Raw genomic sequence first — 17,601 nt, forward strand, 5'->3', positions numbered from 1 at the left:
CTGAGTTATCTCTTTCATGCCTTGAGTCAGATTTTCTGGATGTGAAGTCAACAGACAAGCCAGGAAATGTCAGTGCAGAAGAGCAAGGGAGCTCAAGACACGATGGCAGCTGTCACTCCAGAGTGGTGTGGAGTGGGACGGTATCTGATGTGTCCTCAGACTCAGTTTCCCTTGGGAGGTGTTTGGTGCTGACTGCTTGTGATCCATGTTTTCTTGGATGCAGGTTGGTTGAGGTGCAGCGATTTTTGCAGTGAAAGTGAAGTCCAGCTGCTCAAACAGAAATGGCCTCATCTAATGGACACTTTAATGAGTAAGGGTGGCATTTTACTTGAATCCTTACATTCAAGTCCCATGACTCATCCCTTATCCCTCCTTAATTGAAGGATGGACTGCCTGCCTTTTTTAAAGCACCGGAATCCCATGTGTCATTTAAGCCAGTATAGTTCCTGGTCTTTTTCAGGGCTATGAATCTTTACCTTGTCTTAATTTCTGAAGTTACATCTGAATCGCATTATAGACTTATGTGTTGTAACATTTCTTGACCTATTGCTTAGAAAACATACCACACACTGAGAGGAAAAGGCTAGCTCAAGAAGAGCCAACGACATTTTATCCTATAAAGCAAATAGAATAAAGGGCTTGGATCTGAGTTAACATTCACCGGCACTGTTTTGTTTTCCTTCATGTGTTCAATCCTAGGTGGTCATTCAAGGTCTGCAGTAGCCTGGAGACTCCATAGGTGCTGTTATGATTATATGCGAACCTTGATTGCAACCAACCTGAGAGTCATTGCTCCCAGTACCACTGTCTGCTATTAGTCCCAAGTATGGGAACCACGGACCAGGGAAAGGCCAAAAGCATCACTGAAATAGAGTTTATTGTGTGTGGTTTAAGGATTAGCCAATTGGAACCAAGGAGATGTTTTCTTAGGATCTCAGAAAAGTTTGAAAAATTACTGGATTGTTTTTGGCACTCAAATATAGATTATAGATATATTACTAGTATTACTAAGCTGATGGGCTATACTACAAGGACTATTATTTAGCCATACATTCTTGCAAAAATATTCTGCCCTCAACTCTGTAACGGAAGGCTGCTGTGTGTTTAGATGTCTTATCTTCTACCACATTAATGTTGTTGTAATTACCCACACTTTGAAAACCTCCCTAGGGTGTGGGCCGTCATACAGCTCATGAATTCCTCCAGTCAGGTAAACATGAGGACTGTGTTTCGCCACACACAATAGGCCGCTCTCATTCATAGCAAGTGCCCTTTGATTCTGAAGCTGAGGTCAGCCAACCACAACAACTTCTTCCTACCTACAGCTGTCTGACTCTCCAGGGAAGTGCTAGGAAGGGTTTTGTAATTTACCCACAAATTTCCCAAAGAGCCATAGAACGATTTTTCTTTCAGGAAAATGTGCCAGGGCACTTTAGAATTGTCAGCATTGAAACTTTTCATCAAAAAGAACAGCAATTTCACCGAACCTTAATGTCTTCCTAAGTCCTTGGTATTAATTTCCTATTGGATGTGCCAAAACCACTGGATAGTTAAAACACATCAAATAATCTTAAAATGGCCAAAGTTGATTTTTCCCTCAAAAAAGAGCTTCTTGTCAGCAAGCCTCATATTATATTTCATACTAGAAAAGATTTCAAATTCCTTTTCCCATTGTGGACAGACTCAGGGTAAGGACTAATAGAGGGAGGGGAGAACTGAGGGTTCACATCAACAATTATTCTTATTTCCTCAACAACATGTCCTTAATGCAAGACATTCCTAGTGAGTTTCCCTACTCACAGAGCTCTCCTTGGTGGAAACTAGGAGAAAGGGGGCTGAAGCTGCCCTGGCATCTTTGATGTAGTGATCAATTTGGCTATTACCAAATAGTGGGTTGGACTATTATTAAGTCCAAGGACCATGTGCTGAAATTTTGAATACTAAAGATTTGGGGACACTTGGCCAAAAAGACCTCTGGGACCACTCCTCCCATGTGCTCCAAAGCAATGGCTAGTCCCAAGAGCAGCTTGCACTACATCAAAGATGTCAGGGCGACTGCAGCCCCCTTTCTCCTAATTTCTGCCCAGGAAAGCTTGGTGAGTAGGGAAACTCACTAGGAATGTCTTAGATTAAGCACATGTTGTTGAGGGTATAAGAATGATTGTTGGTGCGATTGCTATAGGCCGTAACTATTCCCCTTAATCCTCCCCTCTCTCTGTTAGTCCTTACTTGGAGTCTGTCCACAATGGGAAAAGGAATCTGAAATCTTTTCTAGTATGGAATACAACCATGAAGTTTGCTGACTAAGAGCTCTTTTGGGGGGAAAAAATCAACTTTGGCCATTTTGAGATGATTTGATGCACTTGGTAATGACCTTAATAATGGTCAATAATAGGCATCACCAGAGAAATTGACCAAAATATTATCGATTAACCTCAGGGGTCTTAAGAAGAGCCCTCTCTCCCCTAGCTCTACCAGGCTCAGGGTTGGTTGGACATTGGGTTCTGAGATAAGTCCTAGGAGTATGGTCCAGAAGTGGGAAGAAGCCCACAACATACCTTTGACTGTTGTATGGAAAGTTACATTCAAGCGGGTGGTCTACAGCAGTGGACTGGCTCTGGGTTGGTGCTTCGTCTTTGCACTGGATTCTTCACCCCATGAGGAGGAACAAGGTGGAAGCCCTAAAGCAATGGTTCTTAAACTTATGTAACTATCAGAATCACCTGCAGGGTTGGTTAAACCACAGATTGCTGTGTTTCATTCCCAGAGTTTCTGATTCAGTAGGTTTGTGGTAAAACCCAAGAATTTGCATTTCTAATGTGTTCTAAGAGATTACTACAATACTACTCTACTATGGAATCACACTTTGAGAACCACTGCTTCATAGCATAAAACCCAGGACAGGACAAGTTCTAGAAGAGGTACACCAGACTTTATGAGGATTCCTTTGTGCCCTGTAAGAAGGAACAGAATATGATCTTGAAATGAGGTGGGATTTATTTCCATGCATTTATCAAAAGTGTGAGAGCTGATTTCTGTTTAAGTGATTACTCTATGAAAACAGACAGGGTTTTAAAAATAGATATGCATTTGGGTTGTTTGTCCCAATGCCTTGCATTAGCAATTTGTAATATTTAAATTGGATTTAATTTTAGAGCCTCAACCCTCATTAGCATGAGACTAAAAACAATGACAACAATATCTACAAAAATCTTTTAGAGTTTCATTATTGTGGACGGAGAATTTCTCTCTGCAGTAGTAAACTGCTTATATCAACACAGAATAAGACAAGGCCAAAGGCATAGGAAATGCTGGACACAATTTCAAATATAGCAATCAGATATCCAGATGAGATTGGCAGGAGACCCTGGCCCTGGCATGCACCAAGGTGACTTGGTCCAGAAATTGCAGATACAGGGCCAGGGAATCTATTGTGGTTGGCTTACAGTAGACACCCTAAGAATGCAGATCTTCCTAGGAATTGTGGAATTTTTTATTTAAACCAAACTTCCCTCTTCTTCTAGTCATCCAGATTGGAGGCCATCCTAGCTTGTAGTGGAATATCCAGAATATTTCCAGAGAAAGTCACTGTTCCTTCTCTGGTTGCTCCACTGATTAAAAGCAGAGGTTTTTTGTGTCCTATAGGAAGAAGTTCAGTGGGCAGGCCCCAGAAGGGTACTGCAAGTCTATTAGCACCTCCTGATGTGTAAGGCCTATTCTATACTCCTCTCCTGTCCCCTACTCCTCTTGCAATGCCATGGTGGACCTCCACTCAGTTCTTGAACTCTGGGACTTTTCCTTCCCTTCTTCCCTAATGAGCGCTTATTCATCCTTAAGAACCCTGCTCAGATGTTACCTCCTCTATGAATATGTCTCTAACCAGTCTGGCCAGATAAAACCAATTTCTCCTTCCACTGTGTTTCCATATCATGTCACATATACATCATACTTATTGCACTGTACTTTAAATGTTTGTTTATATGCATGCCTTTTCCTATCTCTAGATTACTTGCTCTAGGAAGTTAAGTATTATGTCTTATTCTTCTTTGTATCCCTAGCACCTGACACCTAACACAGTGGCCAGCACAGGACCTGTAAGTTTAAGTGTTTAATCAATGAAATAAATGAGTCCCAATTTTGGGGTGAGAGAAAGCACTACTTAAGCATCTAGTAACAATGCAACCTGGAAAACATTCAAAGTCATGGAATCTCAGATGATCAGAGCCAAAGGGGACCTTAGCTCTCGTCTGTGCCAGCTTCTCATCCTATAGAGGAGAAAGCTCAGAGATGAACTGAATCTCCTTCTATAGAGGAGAAAGCTCAGAGTGAACTGAATCAGAATGCAGGTGTGTGGGTTCCAGCCTGCAACCTTTCAGGTTTAGCCAAACACCCAGATGAAGGGTTTATGGACTAGATGAAACCGTCTTCCCATGACTAATGGGACCAGATAATGTCCACCTCTTACCCTGGGGACATGCCATTCTCCCTCTCCCATGCTAAGTCCAACCCTGGGAAAGCATGAAAATGTTCTTCATCACAGAATGTAACTTTTTAAAGAGTGTCTGAGTACGCATTTTCATCACTAGCCTTCAATCCCAATTGAGTATTGAAAGGTTTTTCTGGTTCTTTCTGGGGCAAGAAGACTATTTTGAGCAGGATGGGAAAGGAAGAAGAATGGAGACATCCCAGGGCTTAATTTCATGATTTCTAGTGGCTTGAAGACCACTTCAGAGGCCCTTGCTACCTCCCCTGTTCTCCAGCTCCTCTTCGTGGTTGGAGTTTGGGGAGCCGTGGTGGCTTCTCTGACATTTGCTTTCATAGCACAAGCTGAGAGGGAGTTGGATGAAGATATGTGGTGGGGATCCACGCTGGACAAAGATATCACAGGGAGAGGAATTTTTTGCAGTTGAAAAGAGAATATGGACAGGAAGGTTAAGATGTCATTCTAGAACTTTATTGGGAGGGTTTCTCCACCCTACAACAAATTCTGTCATAGACGTAATCATTCATTCATTTATCCATAAATATCACCCTCCTGTTCAAAGCCCTCCACTCCCTTCCTAATGTCCTGAGGATAAAACCATAACTCCTTGCTGTGTCTCTGTAGACCTGGCTCTTTCTGGCTCTCCAGCTCATTTTCTAGATCTCATTCCTTCATGCTCAGAACCTTTGTCTTGTTTCTATCTCAGGGCCTTTGCACTTGTTCCTGCTGCCTGGAATGTTCTCTCCCTCATTCCTTCTCAACCTCCAGGTCTCAGCTTGAAGGCCATCTCCTCAGAGAACTCCTCGCTGAATGTCCCGTCTACAGTAGTCCCTCGATACCTCCTGCAGTTGCCCTTTATCATCAGACCCTGTAATTGCCTTCATGGCATATAACGAATCTGGAGATATCTTGCTTATTTACACAAGACTGTAAGACCCCTGAGAGCAGAGGCCTTGTTTGTCTTATTTACTCCTGCTCAACACCAAAAACAGTGCTTGGCACATAGTCAGTGCCCAGAAAATATTGTGAATGAATGAATCGCCTACATAGATTAGGTTATAGAGGTGAGAGGAGAATAGAAAACTTACATTGTTTCTAGAAACTACAGCCTAAAATTGATTTTTTAAAATTGTATCAGCTCCATAGCTTCCAATCCTAAAACCTGCCTTTCATTGTGGTACTCTGAGATTTCTGTCTGATTCTGTGAGAGCTCCACACTGTCTCTCAAATGATCAGTCTGTCTTATTTGTCACCATTACTCATCTGCATTTTTATCAAAGCACCAACTTGCTCTGGATTGTCAGGGATTTTGCATCTGTATAATGTGTTTTAGGCTGGTTCGGAGTTGGATCTACTATGTCTGCACGTGTAAGGTACTGAACAATTTCCATTTTGATGCCAGATTAGGGATCTGCTAGGGCAAGACTTTGGCATGTGTCTAGAAACACCTGCACTAGGTGCAAGATCAGCCATGGACGGTGTCCAGGCTGAAACCAAAAGGTATGGCACAAGAGTGAGAGGCAGGTGCCACTACAGGACCATGAGAGGCCAGGCCCCGGTAAATTTTGGTAGCCAAATTCTAGCTCCTTCCTGGGCCTTGATGCTGGTAAAATCCCAGAACTCAAGGAAACGGAATTTGTCCTATTGGCACATGCCTCCCTACTGTGTAGGGCACAGGGAATGTGGTGAGGTACAAGTCTAATGCAGCTCTCCCCCTCCACAGAGTTTTGGTCAGTGGTTGTGCAGTCCAAGGGGCTGGATGGCATGCTGGACCCAAGCTCAGCTCAGCGTCCGGACCCAATAACAGTTTTACCAAGGGAGCAGCTTTCTATCCTGGCCACACTGAGGTAAGTGCCTAAGGGGCCTTGGCCTTGCCAAGGTCCTGCCTCTGCAGCTGCCAGAAGCAGGGGTCCCAAGTGACAGAACCTGAGAGGGCAAGTCAGATTGAACTGCTGAGCAGCAAGGGCCTGGAGAAGCTCTCAGTGATACAGCAAATGCAGCCTGCCTAGCCCAGGAGAGGAAATCTTTTGTGCCCTCAGGTTGGCCCCATGGTCCCCAGGGACATATCAGGAGTCTGAGCTGCATCAAGGGTCTAAAGTCACCAAACACAGGACTTCGAATAGACGGTGTCAATCAGACCCTCCACACAACTCTCTGGTCCGACTGAGCAGGGAACTTGTGAAATGGAAGGTTCACAGCCACTCTTTGTGCCCTTGGCTAGTGGAGTGGAGGGGTGTGGAAGAGTTCCAGATCTGCACACAGGAGGTCTGGCTCTGAGTTCCATTTCTGTTTGGTGTGTACCTGTGATGCAATTACTTAATCTTACTACATCTCTGGCTTCTCATTGTTAAAATAGGAATGATATGGCCAACCTCCCAGGTTTGTGTAATGGTTAATTAGAAAATTATACCCAATAAATAATAATTATTATTATCTCAGCCCGTTCATGTCAAAGTATGTCTCTAAGAATTCAGATCAGTTGGTTTGGTTCCCATTCATGTATCCAGCACACCTGCCGTCCAAGAGCCCAATGACCCCACAGGTGCCGGTACCTGCTAGTGCTTTCTGGTTGCATGTTTCTATCATGGGCATTTTAAGTGCTTTTGGATCAAGTCTACATGATGCCCAGAAACCCAACAAAGCAGATATGAAACAATTCAATATCTAAATATTCCCTAATATCTGGATTTGTGGCATCAGGAAGGTAAAACTTATAATCTGTTGAACGGAATTTTCATTTCGATGTTGGGGGATGAGTAAACTCATCCCAGCACCTATCAGTTACAGTGTGCATATGGCTTCAGGCCTCTCTCCTCTAAAAGATAGCAAGGCTGAGCTCAAGTCAGGTGTCCACAGACTGGCCCTGCCACTCACTGGCTGCAAAAGCCCAAGTCACTTAGCCTCTCCAAGGCTCATTTTCGTCTTCTACAAAGTTAAAGAATTAGGCTAGACTTGTGGCTCTCAAAATGTGGTCCCCAGAACAACTGCATCAGCATCATCTGGAAACTTATTAGAAATGTAGATTCTTAGTGTCCTCCTACCAGAGCTACAGAATCAAGCGTTCTGGAGATGAGGCGCAGCAGTCTGTAGTATAACAAACTCTCCAGGTGATTCTGATGCCCTGAAGTTTGAGAGCCTCTGGACTTGAATCTCTGATGTACCTTCCAAGCCATGCCTCCTCCCAGTAAATCCTGTCTAGGAGACACTAACAGAGGCTCTGGATTTTACTCTGTCAATGCCTCTCTCTGTTCAGCTCAGCCCAGGACACCTCTGAAGTACCTTGCTGGGGAAATGAGGAGCCACAGAATTCCTCTCACTCCAACCCCCAAGAGCATTCGAGCCTTTACAACTGAAGACAGCAGCCAGTTAACATTTAGAGTGAAGGTCAAGCGTAAAACAAGAAACGACCCTTGACCCACTCTCAGAATGTGGCGAATGAGATGGAGGAGGAGGAGGCTGGATTTCCTTGGCCACAAGAGTTTTGTCTCTTGCCAACTGTTAGTGACCCGGGTTCACGTATCCCATCTCTAGCCCGAGAATTGCTCGCAGCTCTTGGCATGGCTCTCTCCAAGGCAGGAATTCTCTCACTCCCTTCTACAACACATCTCCCCAGGCACGGTTGCCAAGCCTCCCAGTGCCGTCAGCCCTCCTAACCACAAATATTTGGGCCAGTTGCTTAGCTCTGTCCAGCAGCTCCATCACCTATTCAGGTGAGGCCAGAATCTTTGAAGATCATTCTCCTAGTGCAAGAAATGTAGCCTATTATTGGAGTGTGTGAACCACTGGAAAGCCACAGAATGTACCGCTGGTTCAGAAGAGGGCAAGAGAGTGGGGCAGCCCATCAGTGGCTGGTTGTAAAGGCATCCCGATGGGCCAACCCACTCTTAGTCATGGATCTTCCATTCTAGGTAGGAGGAGGACAATTAAAGAGCATTCTCACATTAAATAGAACATGTTTGTTCATGTGAGCCCCTAATTGCATCCTCCCCATCTGATCATTCAGCTTGCAGAGCTCTGCTTAGTAAAGCCACACAGAAGGCTGTCATCTGTTCAGGAGAAAAGCTTCAAAGGGTGTTTTTAAAAAATAAATAAATAAAACTTCTCCTCTGGTTCACATCAAAAATAAAAAGAATGTTCTTTTCTAAACGGTGCATTATATCACTAGAATAGAGAATGCACTCAACTTTTCTTTTATCTACTGATCATTTTTTAAAAGAGAGTTTTTGTTTAAAAACGTAAAAGTTTATAGGAACACACTCTCATGAGTGAATTAAATATATATATATATATTTTTAAACTTTAAACCTAAAATCTAAATAAGAGATATATTTGACACATAGTCAAGTCTTAATGAAACAATCTGCCTGTGATACAAATCTCCATTGTGATTAAATGTGATACCATTTGGTATCTTGACTGTGAGTGGAAAAGTAGTGTTAGAGTTTAGGAACTTTGTGAAGTCAGTTCAGTCAAATCAGCAGATGCAAGGCAGAGTAGAAAACTTCGTAAGTGCCTAAAATGAAAGAATATAATAGTTGGAAGATACCTTAAACATCCTCACACAGATGGAGAATTAAGGAACACTGGAGGCAGGAGACTTGTCTACGTACTCACAGGTTCTTAGAGGTGGAGTTACCTGGGAGTTCTAGGTCACCTGGAGGCAACAAAGATGAGTAGGACACTTTGCTGCCTACAGGGAGTTTGTCCTCTAGAAGGGAGGATAAGAGAATACAACTGCCCTAAGAGAATATAAAGGGAAGGCTTTAAGAGATAAAGAAGGTGCCGGGCATGGCGGCTCACACCAGTAATCCCAACACTTTGGGAGGCCGAGGGGGGCGGATCACGAGGTCAGAGATCAAGACCATCCTGGCCAACATGGTGAAACCCCACCTCTACAAAAAAATACAAAAATTAGCCAGGTGTGGCTGCGTGTGCCTGTAGTCCCAGCTACTCAGGAGGCTGAGGCAGGAGACTTGTTTGAACCCGGGAGGCGGAGGCTGCAGCGAGCTGAGATCGAGCCAGTGCACTTCAGCCTGGGTGACAGAGTGAGACTCCGTCTCAAAAACAAAACAAAAAGAGACACAGAGACAGAGAGATAGAGAAGGTAGTTTGTCTCGGAATTAGAAAAAGTTTTCCAGGGGAGGCAGCATTGAAGTTGTTGAAGGACAACAGGAGGATTCCGCCAGCAGAGGTGGAGAGCAGAAAAGGCACTGGGAGGGTAGGGGAGCATACCTGGAAGGGAAGAGTCTGAAAAAGGGCAGTGGTGGGGAAGCCCAAGCAGGAACTGCCCCCAGGAGTTTTGTGCGCCCGGAATGGAAACTATGTAAGGGGAGTAGAAGGAGGCAGGATCCCATTGCCAGGCAGAGCAGTCCCTACTGGCTTATAGACAAGGGACTTGGCACCAGTTCCTTTGAGCAGGGTGATATGAATCAGAGCAGATTTTAAGAAGCTAAATGGGGCGGCCAGGGATAGAAGGCATTGGAAGAAGAGAGATGAGAGTCCAGGACGTCAGGTGGGAGACTGCTCCCATGACCTGAACTAGGGGCCCGGAGATGAGAATGGAAGGGAAAATACAGTTTCAAGAGAATGCTACCAAAACAGAACCAGAAAGGCTGGATGGAGGTCAGGGATGAAAAAGCAGAGGGATAAGCAGAGGTATAGAGCTAATGGATGAATGAATGATGGTTCCAGTCACAGAAAAAGGAAACTGTGAAGAAGCGTGTTTAGGGAGATGAGGAGAGAGGATCAAAAGAGATGGTAGCTGTGAAACTAATAATCAAATGATCCAAAATGGGTCTGTTGCTGTTGTATGCAGAGAAGGAAGATGGGGAGAAGATGGTCCTAATTAGGATTATGAGTATGGAGATTTTCGTTTTGGATGTCTTGCATTTAAAATGCTAGTATCTATGGAGAATTGCCCGCAAGAAGCTGGAAGGCAGAACTAGCTTCAAAAGACTAGTTGATTAGAGATCCAGGTATGGGAGTCGATTGCACAGAAATTTCAATGGGCTCCTTAGAAGAGGATGCGCCCACCAAAGGGGAGACCATGAATGAAGTGGGAACTGCGGGTAATGGGGAATAGGGAGAAGTATGTCCCTTATGTCCATTGAAACCTTTTTATTTAGTTATTTTCATTTTCCCCTCAAAATTCTAACAAGTGTTACTAATTTGGATATAAGGGGAGAATTTCAGTTTTCTTTCTTCTCCTTTAATCTATCTGATAAGAGATATTATGTACCAAGAAGAACAAAGAAATGAAACATGAAAAGGAGCAAAAGTAAAGGGTTTAGATTTGCTGCCAACTGAATATTCAGTCCTCTAAGAGTTGTCCAGACATTTGTCTGCAAGACCATTAGCCAACAGATTTGGTAGTGGTCAAAACCCCAGATATGCCATTGCCTCCTTTGCATGGTCAGCTAGAGAATTGGAGCAAACAGAAGCACTCTTCAAAGAAACCAAAGAGAAAAGAATTTGGTGATTTCCTTCTTGGTATCTCACCAAAGAGCTGTCTATTTCCAGCCGAATAAAAGCACAGTATGGAGGAGAAGAATGTGTTGCCTTAAAACAGATTAGAAAAGCAGTGTGTAGCCATATGCACAAGGGCCAAAAGAAACCACGCACTGTGATGGAAAGAAGGCAGATGGCGAGCTTCTCTTGCCACTCCCATTCATTCTTTCATTCATTCTCCTTAAATTTTTTGAGTACCTACTACATGCCAGACACTGCAACTGGCCCTGCAAATACTGAAATGCAAAATGTGCAGCTTCCAAAGCACTCTCAGGGAGACAGACAAGTCAATGATTATCCACAACCCTAGGAGAGGTGATAGGGTTATGCACAAACTGTTGTGGAATACAAGGGATGGAGTGCCCAGATACACAGGTGGATGAGACACAGCTCCACCCTCCAGTACCTCACAGTCAAGGTGAGACAATAAAAATGGCTTTGAAGGAGGTCTGAGAGAGGTAAACCCAGCAGTAGAAAACACAAAAGACAAAGTCCTTGACACAAGGAGACAGAAATAACTCATCATTTACACAAATTTTGTGAGAACCTACTACATCCTAACAATGACTCTGGGAAATAGTGTTTCTTGCCCACCTCCGATCAATGAGAACACTAAGGCTCTGGGAAATTAAATGGGTTTCTTCTGCTAACAAGTCGTGGAGTAGGAATCCAAACAAGGTTTTCTAACCCCCAGACCCAATGCAGAGTTCTTGTCATTACACTGATTTAGTAGAAGAGAACACACCACACACACACACACACACGCACACACACATATGTACATACAATTATGCTATTCTGAAGTGCACAATGGAAAGATATAATTTTTGATTAGAGTGGTCTGAGGACCACTCTATAGGTTATAGCATAACCCTATCACCTCTCCTAGGGTTGTGGATCTTTCCATCACAGTGCGTGGTTTCTTTTGGCCTTTGTGCGTATGGCTACACACTGCTTTTCTAATCTGTTTTAAGGCTTTGAGGACTAGGTGGTATCTGTGTGGAAAGGAAGTAGAATGACCCATGAGAGTGGGAAGGAGAGATGGGAGAAAGGATAGAATTGGAAGTTTGCAGGACACTCTTACAGGCAATATTTCTAATCCAACCAAGAAGATCTATGGAAGCTTTCTAGAGGAGCTGACGTTTGCTACACATCTACAAGTATGCACAGGAGAGCCACAGAGGCCATTGAGAGGCCCTCCAGGAGCAGAACTAATTCTACAACTACTTGACCAAGTGGGGGGATTATTTGTGGGGTAACTGCAGTGCAGCATGGAGTCCTCTTGGGGACAGATAGATCCATACCATTTGACCTATAGTCACATAAGGACAAATAATAAAAAGAAAAGACATGTTTAAGAGTGAAAGAGAAAGGGAGGGAGAAAAGAAGGAAGGGTGGATGGAAGGACAGACTGGCTAAGTAAGGGGTCAACTTTGGATTCTATTTCTGGTTCAGTTTTCATTTGTGACTTCAATGCTTTAGTGTTAGTTCATTTTCTGTGAATCAGTGTCCTTATATGTGAAATAAATATGATAAATCCTAATCGAACTCACAGACTCATGAGAAGATAGAAGTGAACACATTTTAAAAACATCACACAAAGAGGAACTATTATGTGGTCCACAGTTATATATGTGGGGTGGTGTCTGAAGAGGTGCCTGGACTAAATTGGTCCCAGAGCCACAAGGTTTTTGCCAAACATGATGCTTTGTGAATCCATAACAGGGGCTCCAAGTCACCAGATCTTAGAGCTGACCCAGTGCACTGTCTGAAAGGGGGTACCCAGTGCTGAGGCTTCAAGACATGTCCCTAGCACATCTCCCCAGTGCCTTCCCAGAGGATTCAGAACTGCTGAGCAGGACAGCACCATCACATCAAGGCACAAGTGCCAGGGAGAGGTGTCAAACTCTCCCCACCGGCCTCCCTGGTACACACATGGACACTTACCACCTCCCTCAGCCTCCTTAAGCGTCAGAGAACTCAAAGGATTCTGTTTGATATTTCCAAGCTCATACTGAACTACTGGGCAAAATTCCAGGGGCTCTGTCCCTTCCTGGAGAAGCCTGGATGGGGAGACCACACATCCATACTGCCTGAGTCAGCCTGGCGTATGCCTGTTGTCCCAGTGTAACCATTGCTAGCACACCCTTTCCCTCTCAGAAGTGCCCCAGTTTGAATGAAATCTCTTTGTGATCCCTGTGGGAGGTCAGCTCTGAGGGACCCAGAAACTGCCTTTTGACTGCATTTAGTACTCCATGGAGTCACCCTCATTTCTTTTTCATTCCAGGTGCATAGCGTAATGCCCATGTTGTTCTACACTCTGATCACAGCTTTTCTGATCGGCATACAGGCAGAACCACACTCAGAGAGCAATGTCCCTGCAGGACACACCATCCCCCAAGCCCACTGGACTAAACTTCAGCATTCCCTTGACACGGCCCTTCGCAGAGTCCGCAGCGCCCCGGCAGTGGCGATAGCTGCACGAGTGGCAGGGCAGACTCGCAACATTACTGTGGACCCCAGGCTGTTTAAAAAGCGGCGACTCCGTTCACCCCGTGTGCTGTTTAGCACCCAGCCCCCACCTGAAGCTGCAGACACTCAGGATCTGGACTTTGAGGTCGGTGGTGCTGCCCCCTTCAACAGGACTCACAGGAGCAAGCGGTCATCGTCCCACCCCATCTTCCACAGGGGCGAGTTCTCGGTGTGTGACAGTGTCAGCGTGTGGGTTGGGGACAAGACCACCGCCACAGACATCAAAGGCAAGGAGGTGATGGTGTTGGGAGAAGTGAACATTAACAACAGTGTATTCAAACAGTACTTTTTTGAGACCAAGTGCCGGGACCCAAATCCCGTTGACAGCGGGTGCCGGGGCATTGACTCAAAGCATTGGAACTCATATTGTACCACGACTCACACCTTTGTCAAGGCGCTGACCATGGATGGCAAGCAGGCTGCCTGGCGATTTATCCGGATCGACACGGCCTGTGTGTGTGTGCTCAGCAGGAAGGCTGTGAGAAGAGCCTGACCTGCCGACACACTCCCTCCCCTGCCCCTTCCACAGTCTCCTGGGCCCCTCCCTACCTCAACCTGTAAATTATTTTAAATTATAAGGACTGCATGGTAATTTATAGTTTATACAGTTTTAAAGAATCATTATTTATTAAATTTTTGGAAGCATCCTGTGTGCTGACCCTGGTTATTTTTCTCAGTAAAATCATCTGCAAGTCTCAGGAAGATGCAGGGGGAATTGTCCGAATTGTCCGAATTGTCCAAAGTACTCCCTGGGCTCCTTCTAAGGCCCGCCTGTAACCCTTACCCCACCCCCAGTCAGTGCTGCAACTTCAGGAAAGGCTAACTGGTTTCAGAGATTAGCCTAAGTCAGGCATGATTAGCAAAGGAAGCCTGCTGGATTGCAATTTTGTTCTACATTCCAGAGCCAAAGCTACCTAATCATTGGATTACCTGCCCACCGCCTGGAAGCATGGGCTCTGGTCTCCTCCCTTGGGGAAGTTAGTGGAGCCTCATCAGGAGGCAGATCACCACTGGGCACGGGGCTGCCCTGGCCTCAGAGGCACAGTCTCAGTCCTGGGGGCACTCGATAGATAGGGCGAGGCTTGCACCAAAGATCTGTGCGCTGCTCATTTGTGGGGGAAGATGAGCTGTCTGGAAGAGTTGTAACAGAGTAATCTCACGAGGCCTGTCAAAGTAGATCTGGTTTCATGTTCAGCCGGCCTTAGCACTCATGGCCACTCCTCGGTTTATCCCTCAGCAGCCTCCTGCAGAAAGACTTCATTACCCCAAGAAAACATTAGTGTCTCCGACACTCTTACAACCTACTAACAGCCACAGTAGCAACTTCCAGGGGCCCCAACATCGGCCCACAGCCAAGGAAGCCAGAGATGGGAAAGAACTTCTGAAAACTTTTTTATTCTTAATCGGATGATTTCCATAAGTGACCAAAGGTGACTGGGGCCGTGAGACCTGCAGAGAAGAGGGTGGGGCAGAAAGACTAAGTAAATGGGGTGAGAACCAAATAAACCGGGAGATGTGGAGGACAGGTGGGCTGGCAGGGAACAATGGCTTTCCGCTTCTCCCCAACAGGGGAAATGAAACAAGGAGGACAAAGAGAAGGCCAGAGGAGGGTGTGAGGAAGGGGAGGGGAGGACAGAGCAGCAGGGGGAGGAAGGTGTGATCTCTCATCTTTACCAGCACTCTCCAGCCTCCAGGAAAGTTAGCAACCTGGGTGGTTCTTGTGGGGCTTTGTGAATGTGTTCATCAACACTGATTCCATCCAGAGCATCTTAGACAGGAGTGAAGGTGACAGAGGGACTCCAGGATTCAGCCTGGAGCAGGGATCCACCTAGCCTCACAAAACCCCCTTCCCCTGCAACTTTCATTTTGTATTTTCCCTGAAGCCACAATTTTCCCCCAGACAGAGCACTTATAGTAAGACAGACATTTTCCCCTCCTATCCGTCCTGTCTCCCCCCGAGGATGAAATGCCTACACTGGTTTTCAAGAGAACAGGCCCAAATTGTCCATCCGAGAAAAGAGCAAATGGTCTTATTCATTCCCTCTGTAACTCTCGCTGTCCGGCCCCACCCCCAACCCCATCCAAATAGGGCAAATTAGAACTGTAGGGAGCTTTGGCATGAGAACCATTTGATTAGGGTAGAAGCATGATGAAATGTGCCCTGTTTTTTTCTGTCAAAGCCACTGCAGTTGGAATAAAGATTTATGTTCAAGAAACACCAGCTAGAACATTCTGTGCTGAGATTCTCGGTGAGATAAAGGGCTCGGGAGGGAGTCCTCCCAGTGATCTATGTCTGTGACTTTTTACTGGGGTCAATGCCAGTGGCCTCACCTATCCAAGGTGCCCCTACAAACAGTTTCTGGGTGCCTTTCTTTCTCTTAGAACTGGACTTTGGACCTGGGATGTGGGGAGAGAGGAGTGGAGAGGGAGGCCTTCAGGAAGCTCCCCATCAGGAAGGTTGGCTTGTGAGCAGCTACACCAGCAAAGAGGGTCCTGGTGTGCCGCCCGCAGCACTGTAAGACATTGCGACATCTAAAAAATGTCTTTGGCTCCCCCGGGCCGCCAAGAGGGAGGACCCTCTGAGGGAGCCCGGAGGCTGAGGCCCTCACTTCCATATAGGTTGCTCTCCTGGGTGTCCGCTAAGAGGAGGGCCCCTCACCCCAGGAACACCACCACCTACCCAAAGGCAAAATCTGCTCTAGGCGGAAACGCTGGAGTCCCAGCCTGGGAGCCAATGTTTTCACACAATACAAGGGATATCAGTTTGGCTGATCGGTGTCGGAGCCTTCCAAAAACAACCCAGCGCCCGGTGGTTTCCGCAGCTTGGGCTCTGCTCCCACACACGCGGGGGAGCTCTGGCTTTCAGACCCACCCAGGCTGTCCCAGAGAGGCTGACCCGGGTCGCCAGGGCCCCAGCCACTTGAACACTTCTAGAAAACAGCTTCAAACCGCCCACTATCCTCTGCTGAGGAGCGGCTGCCGCACATTTTGCAAAAGTTTCCTTCCTGTGCCTCACTGAGATTTTTCTGCCTTGGGTTCCCCAAAAGCCCAAAAGGTGAGAGCAGATCCGTCTCCCCTCGGCAGCTTCCTTTGGTGGAAGGCATCCTCCACCATGTCCAACAAAACTAGCGCCCGCCCTGCCTGTCCGCCCTGCTAGCAAGGCTCAGGCCCCGGCCTGGGAGACCGCGGGGTGCCTGACTCTGGGGTACACTCAGCTGTCCCTCTGATGCCCTCCCCCAACCAGAGCGCCAGGCTCCCCAGCCTGACCCCCTTCCCTGCTAATAGAAAGCCCACCATGGGGATAGAGTTTCAGCAACAACCCAGCAGCTATTTTCATTTCCGTGAAACAGCAGCGTTCCTCCTAAAAGCCTTATCACTTTCTCCTCAGCATCATCCACATCATGGGAGGAGGATCCGCCCAGAGCTGGAGCAGAGGACAAAAGGGCACCCGGGTCTCGTGTCAGCTCCTTGGAGGAGAGTCAGCTGGGCAAGAGAAGCGGAACCGAGTGGAAGTGTGGACTATGGAGAACCCAGGGGTCTGGGAGTCTTTCTTGCACAGGCCTGAACGGAACAGTGGGAGGCAACGGGTGCTCAGAGTCGAGGTCACCAGCCAAACCCAGTGCCGAGGGAGCAGCCCAGTGTCATGGTACAAACTCTGGGCTTGGTGTCAGCAGAGCTTGGTTCTGGCCCCAGCTCCCCCATTTCTATCTGTGAAACTTTGGCAAGCAACAGTTCCTCTTTGAGTTCAGTTCTTGCAGCTGTGAAATGAAAATAATCATTCCTATATCCCAGAGTTGTGAGCAAGAAGCAAAACCAAGTATTTGAAAGCAAACAGTCAAGTCCTATAGAAGTGTTAGGCAAAGTAATTTATTCCAAACTTAACAATTCCTGTGTTGATTATAGGAGAGAAGCAGCCATATTGGTGCTTACTGAATATTTGTTTATTGGCACATGTATGGACTGGAGAAGGGAAACCCTCTGGTCAGTGGACATCATGGAATATAGATGTGGCATAGCCAGGCCATGATAGATAGATAGATAGATAGATAGATAGATAGATAGATAGATAGATAGATAGA

General features: G+C 46.1%; 1 protein-coding gene across 1 annotated transcript; it reads left to right on the forward strand.

Annotated features, from left to right (window-relative positions):
• The first annotated feature begins 281 nt into the window (after window positions 1-281).
• On the forward strand, window positions 282-14,167 carry NGF (nerve growth factor). The gene is made up of 3 exons (XM_023222814.2): window positions 282-310; window positions 6,207-6,330; window positions 13,278-14,167. The coding sequence occupies exons 1-3, from the start codon at window positions 282-284 to the stop codon at window positions 14,013-14,015; spliced, it is 891 nt and encodes a 296-aa protein (XP_023078582.2). The 3' UTR covers window positions 14,016-14,167.
• Window positions 14,168-17,601: the final 3,434 nt, after the last annotated feature.

This window comes from Piliocolobus tephrosceles, chromosome 1 (assembly GCF_002776525.5).
Source record: "Piliocolobus tephrosceles isolate RC106 chromosome 1, ASM277652v3, whole genome shotgun sequence".
NCBI lineage: Eukaryota > Metazoa > Chordata > Mammalia > Primates > Cercopithecidae > Piliocolobus > Piliocolobus tephrosceles.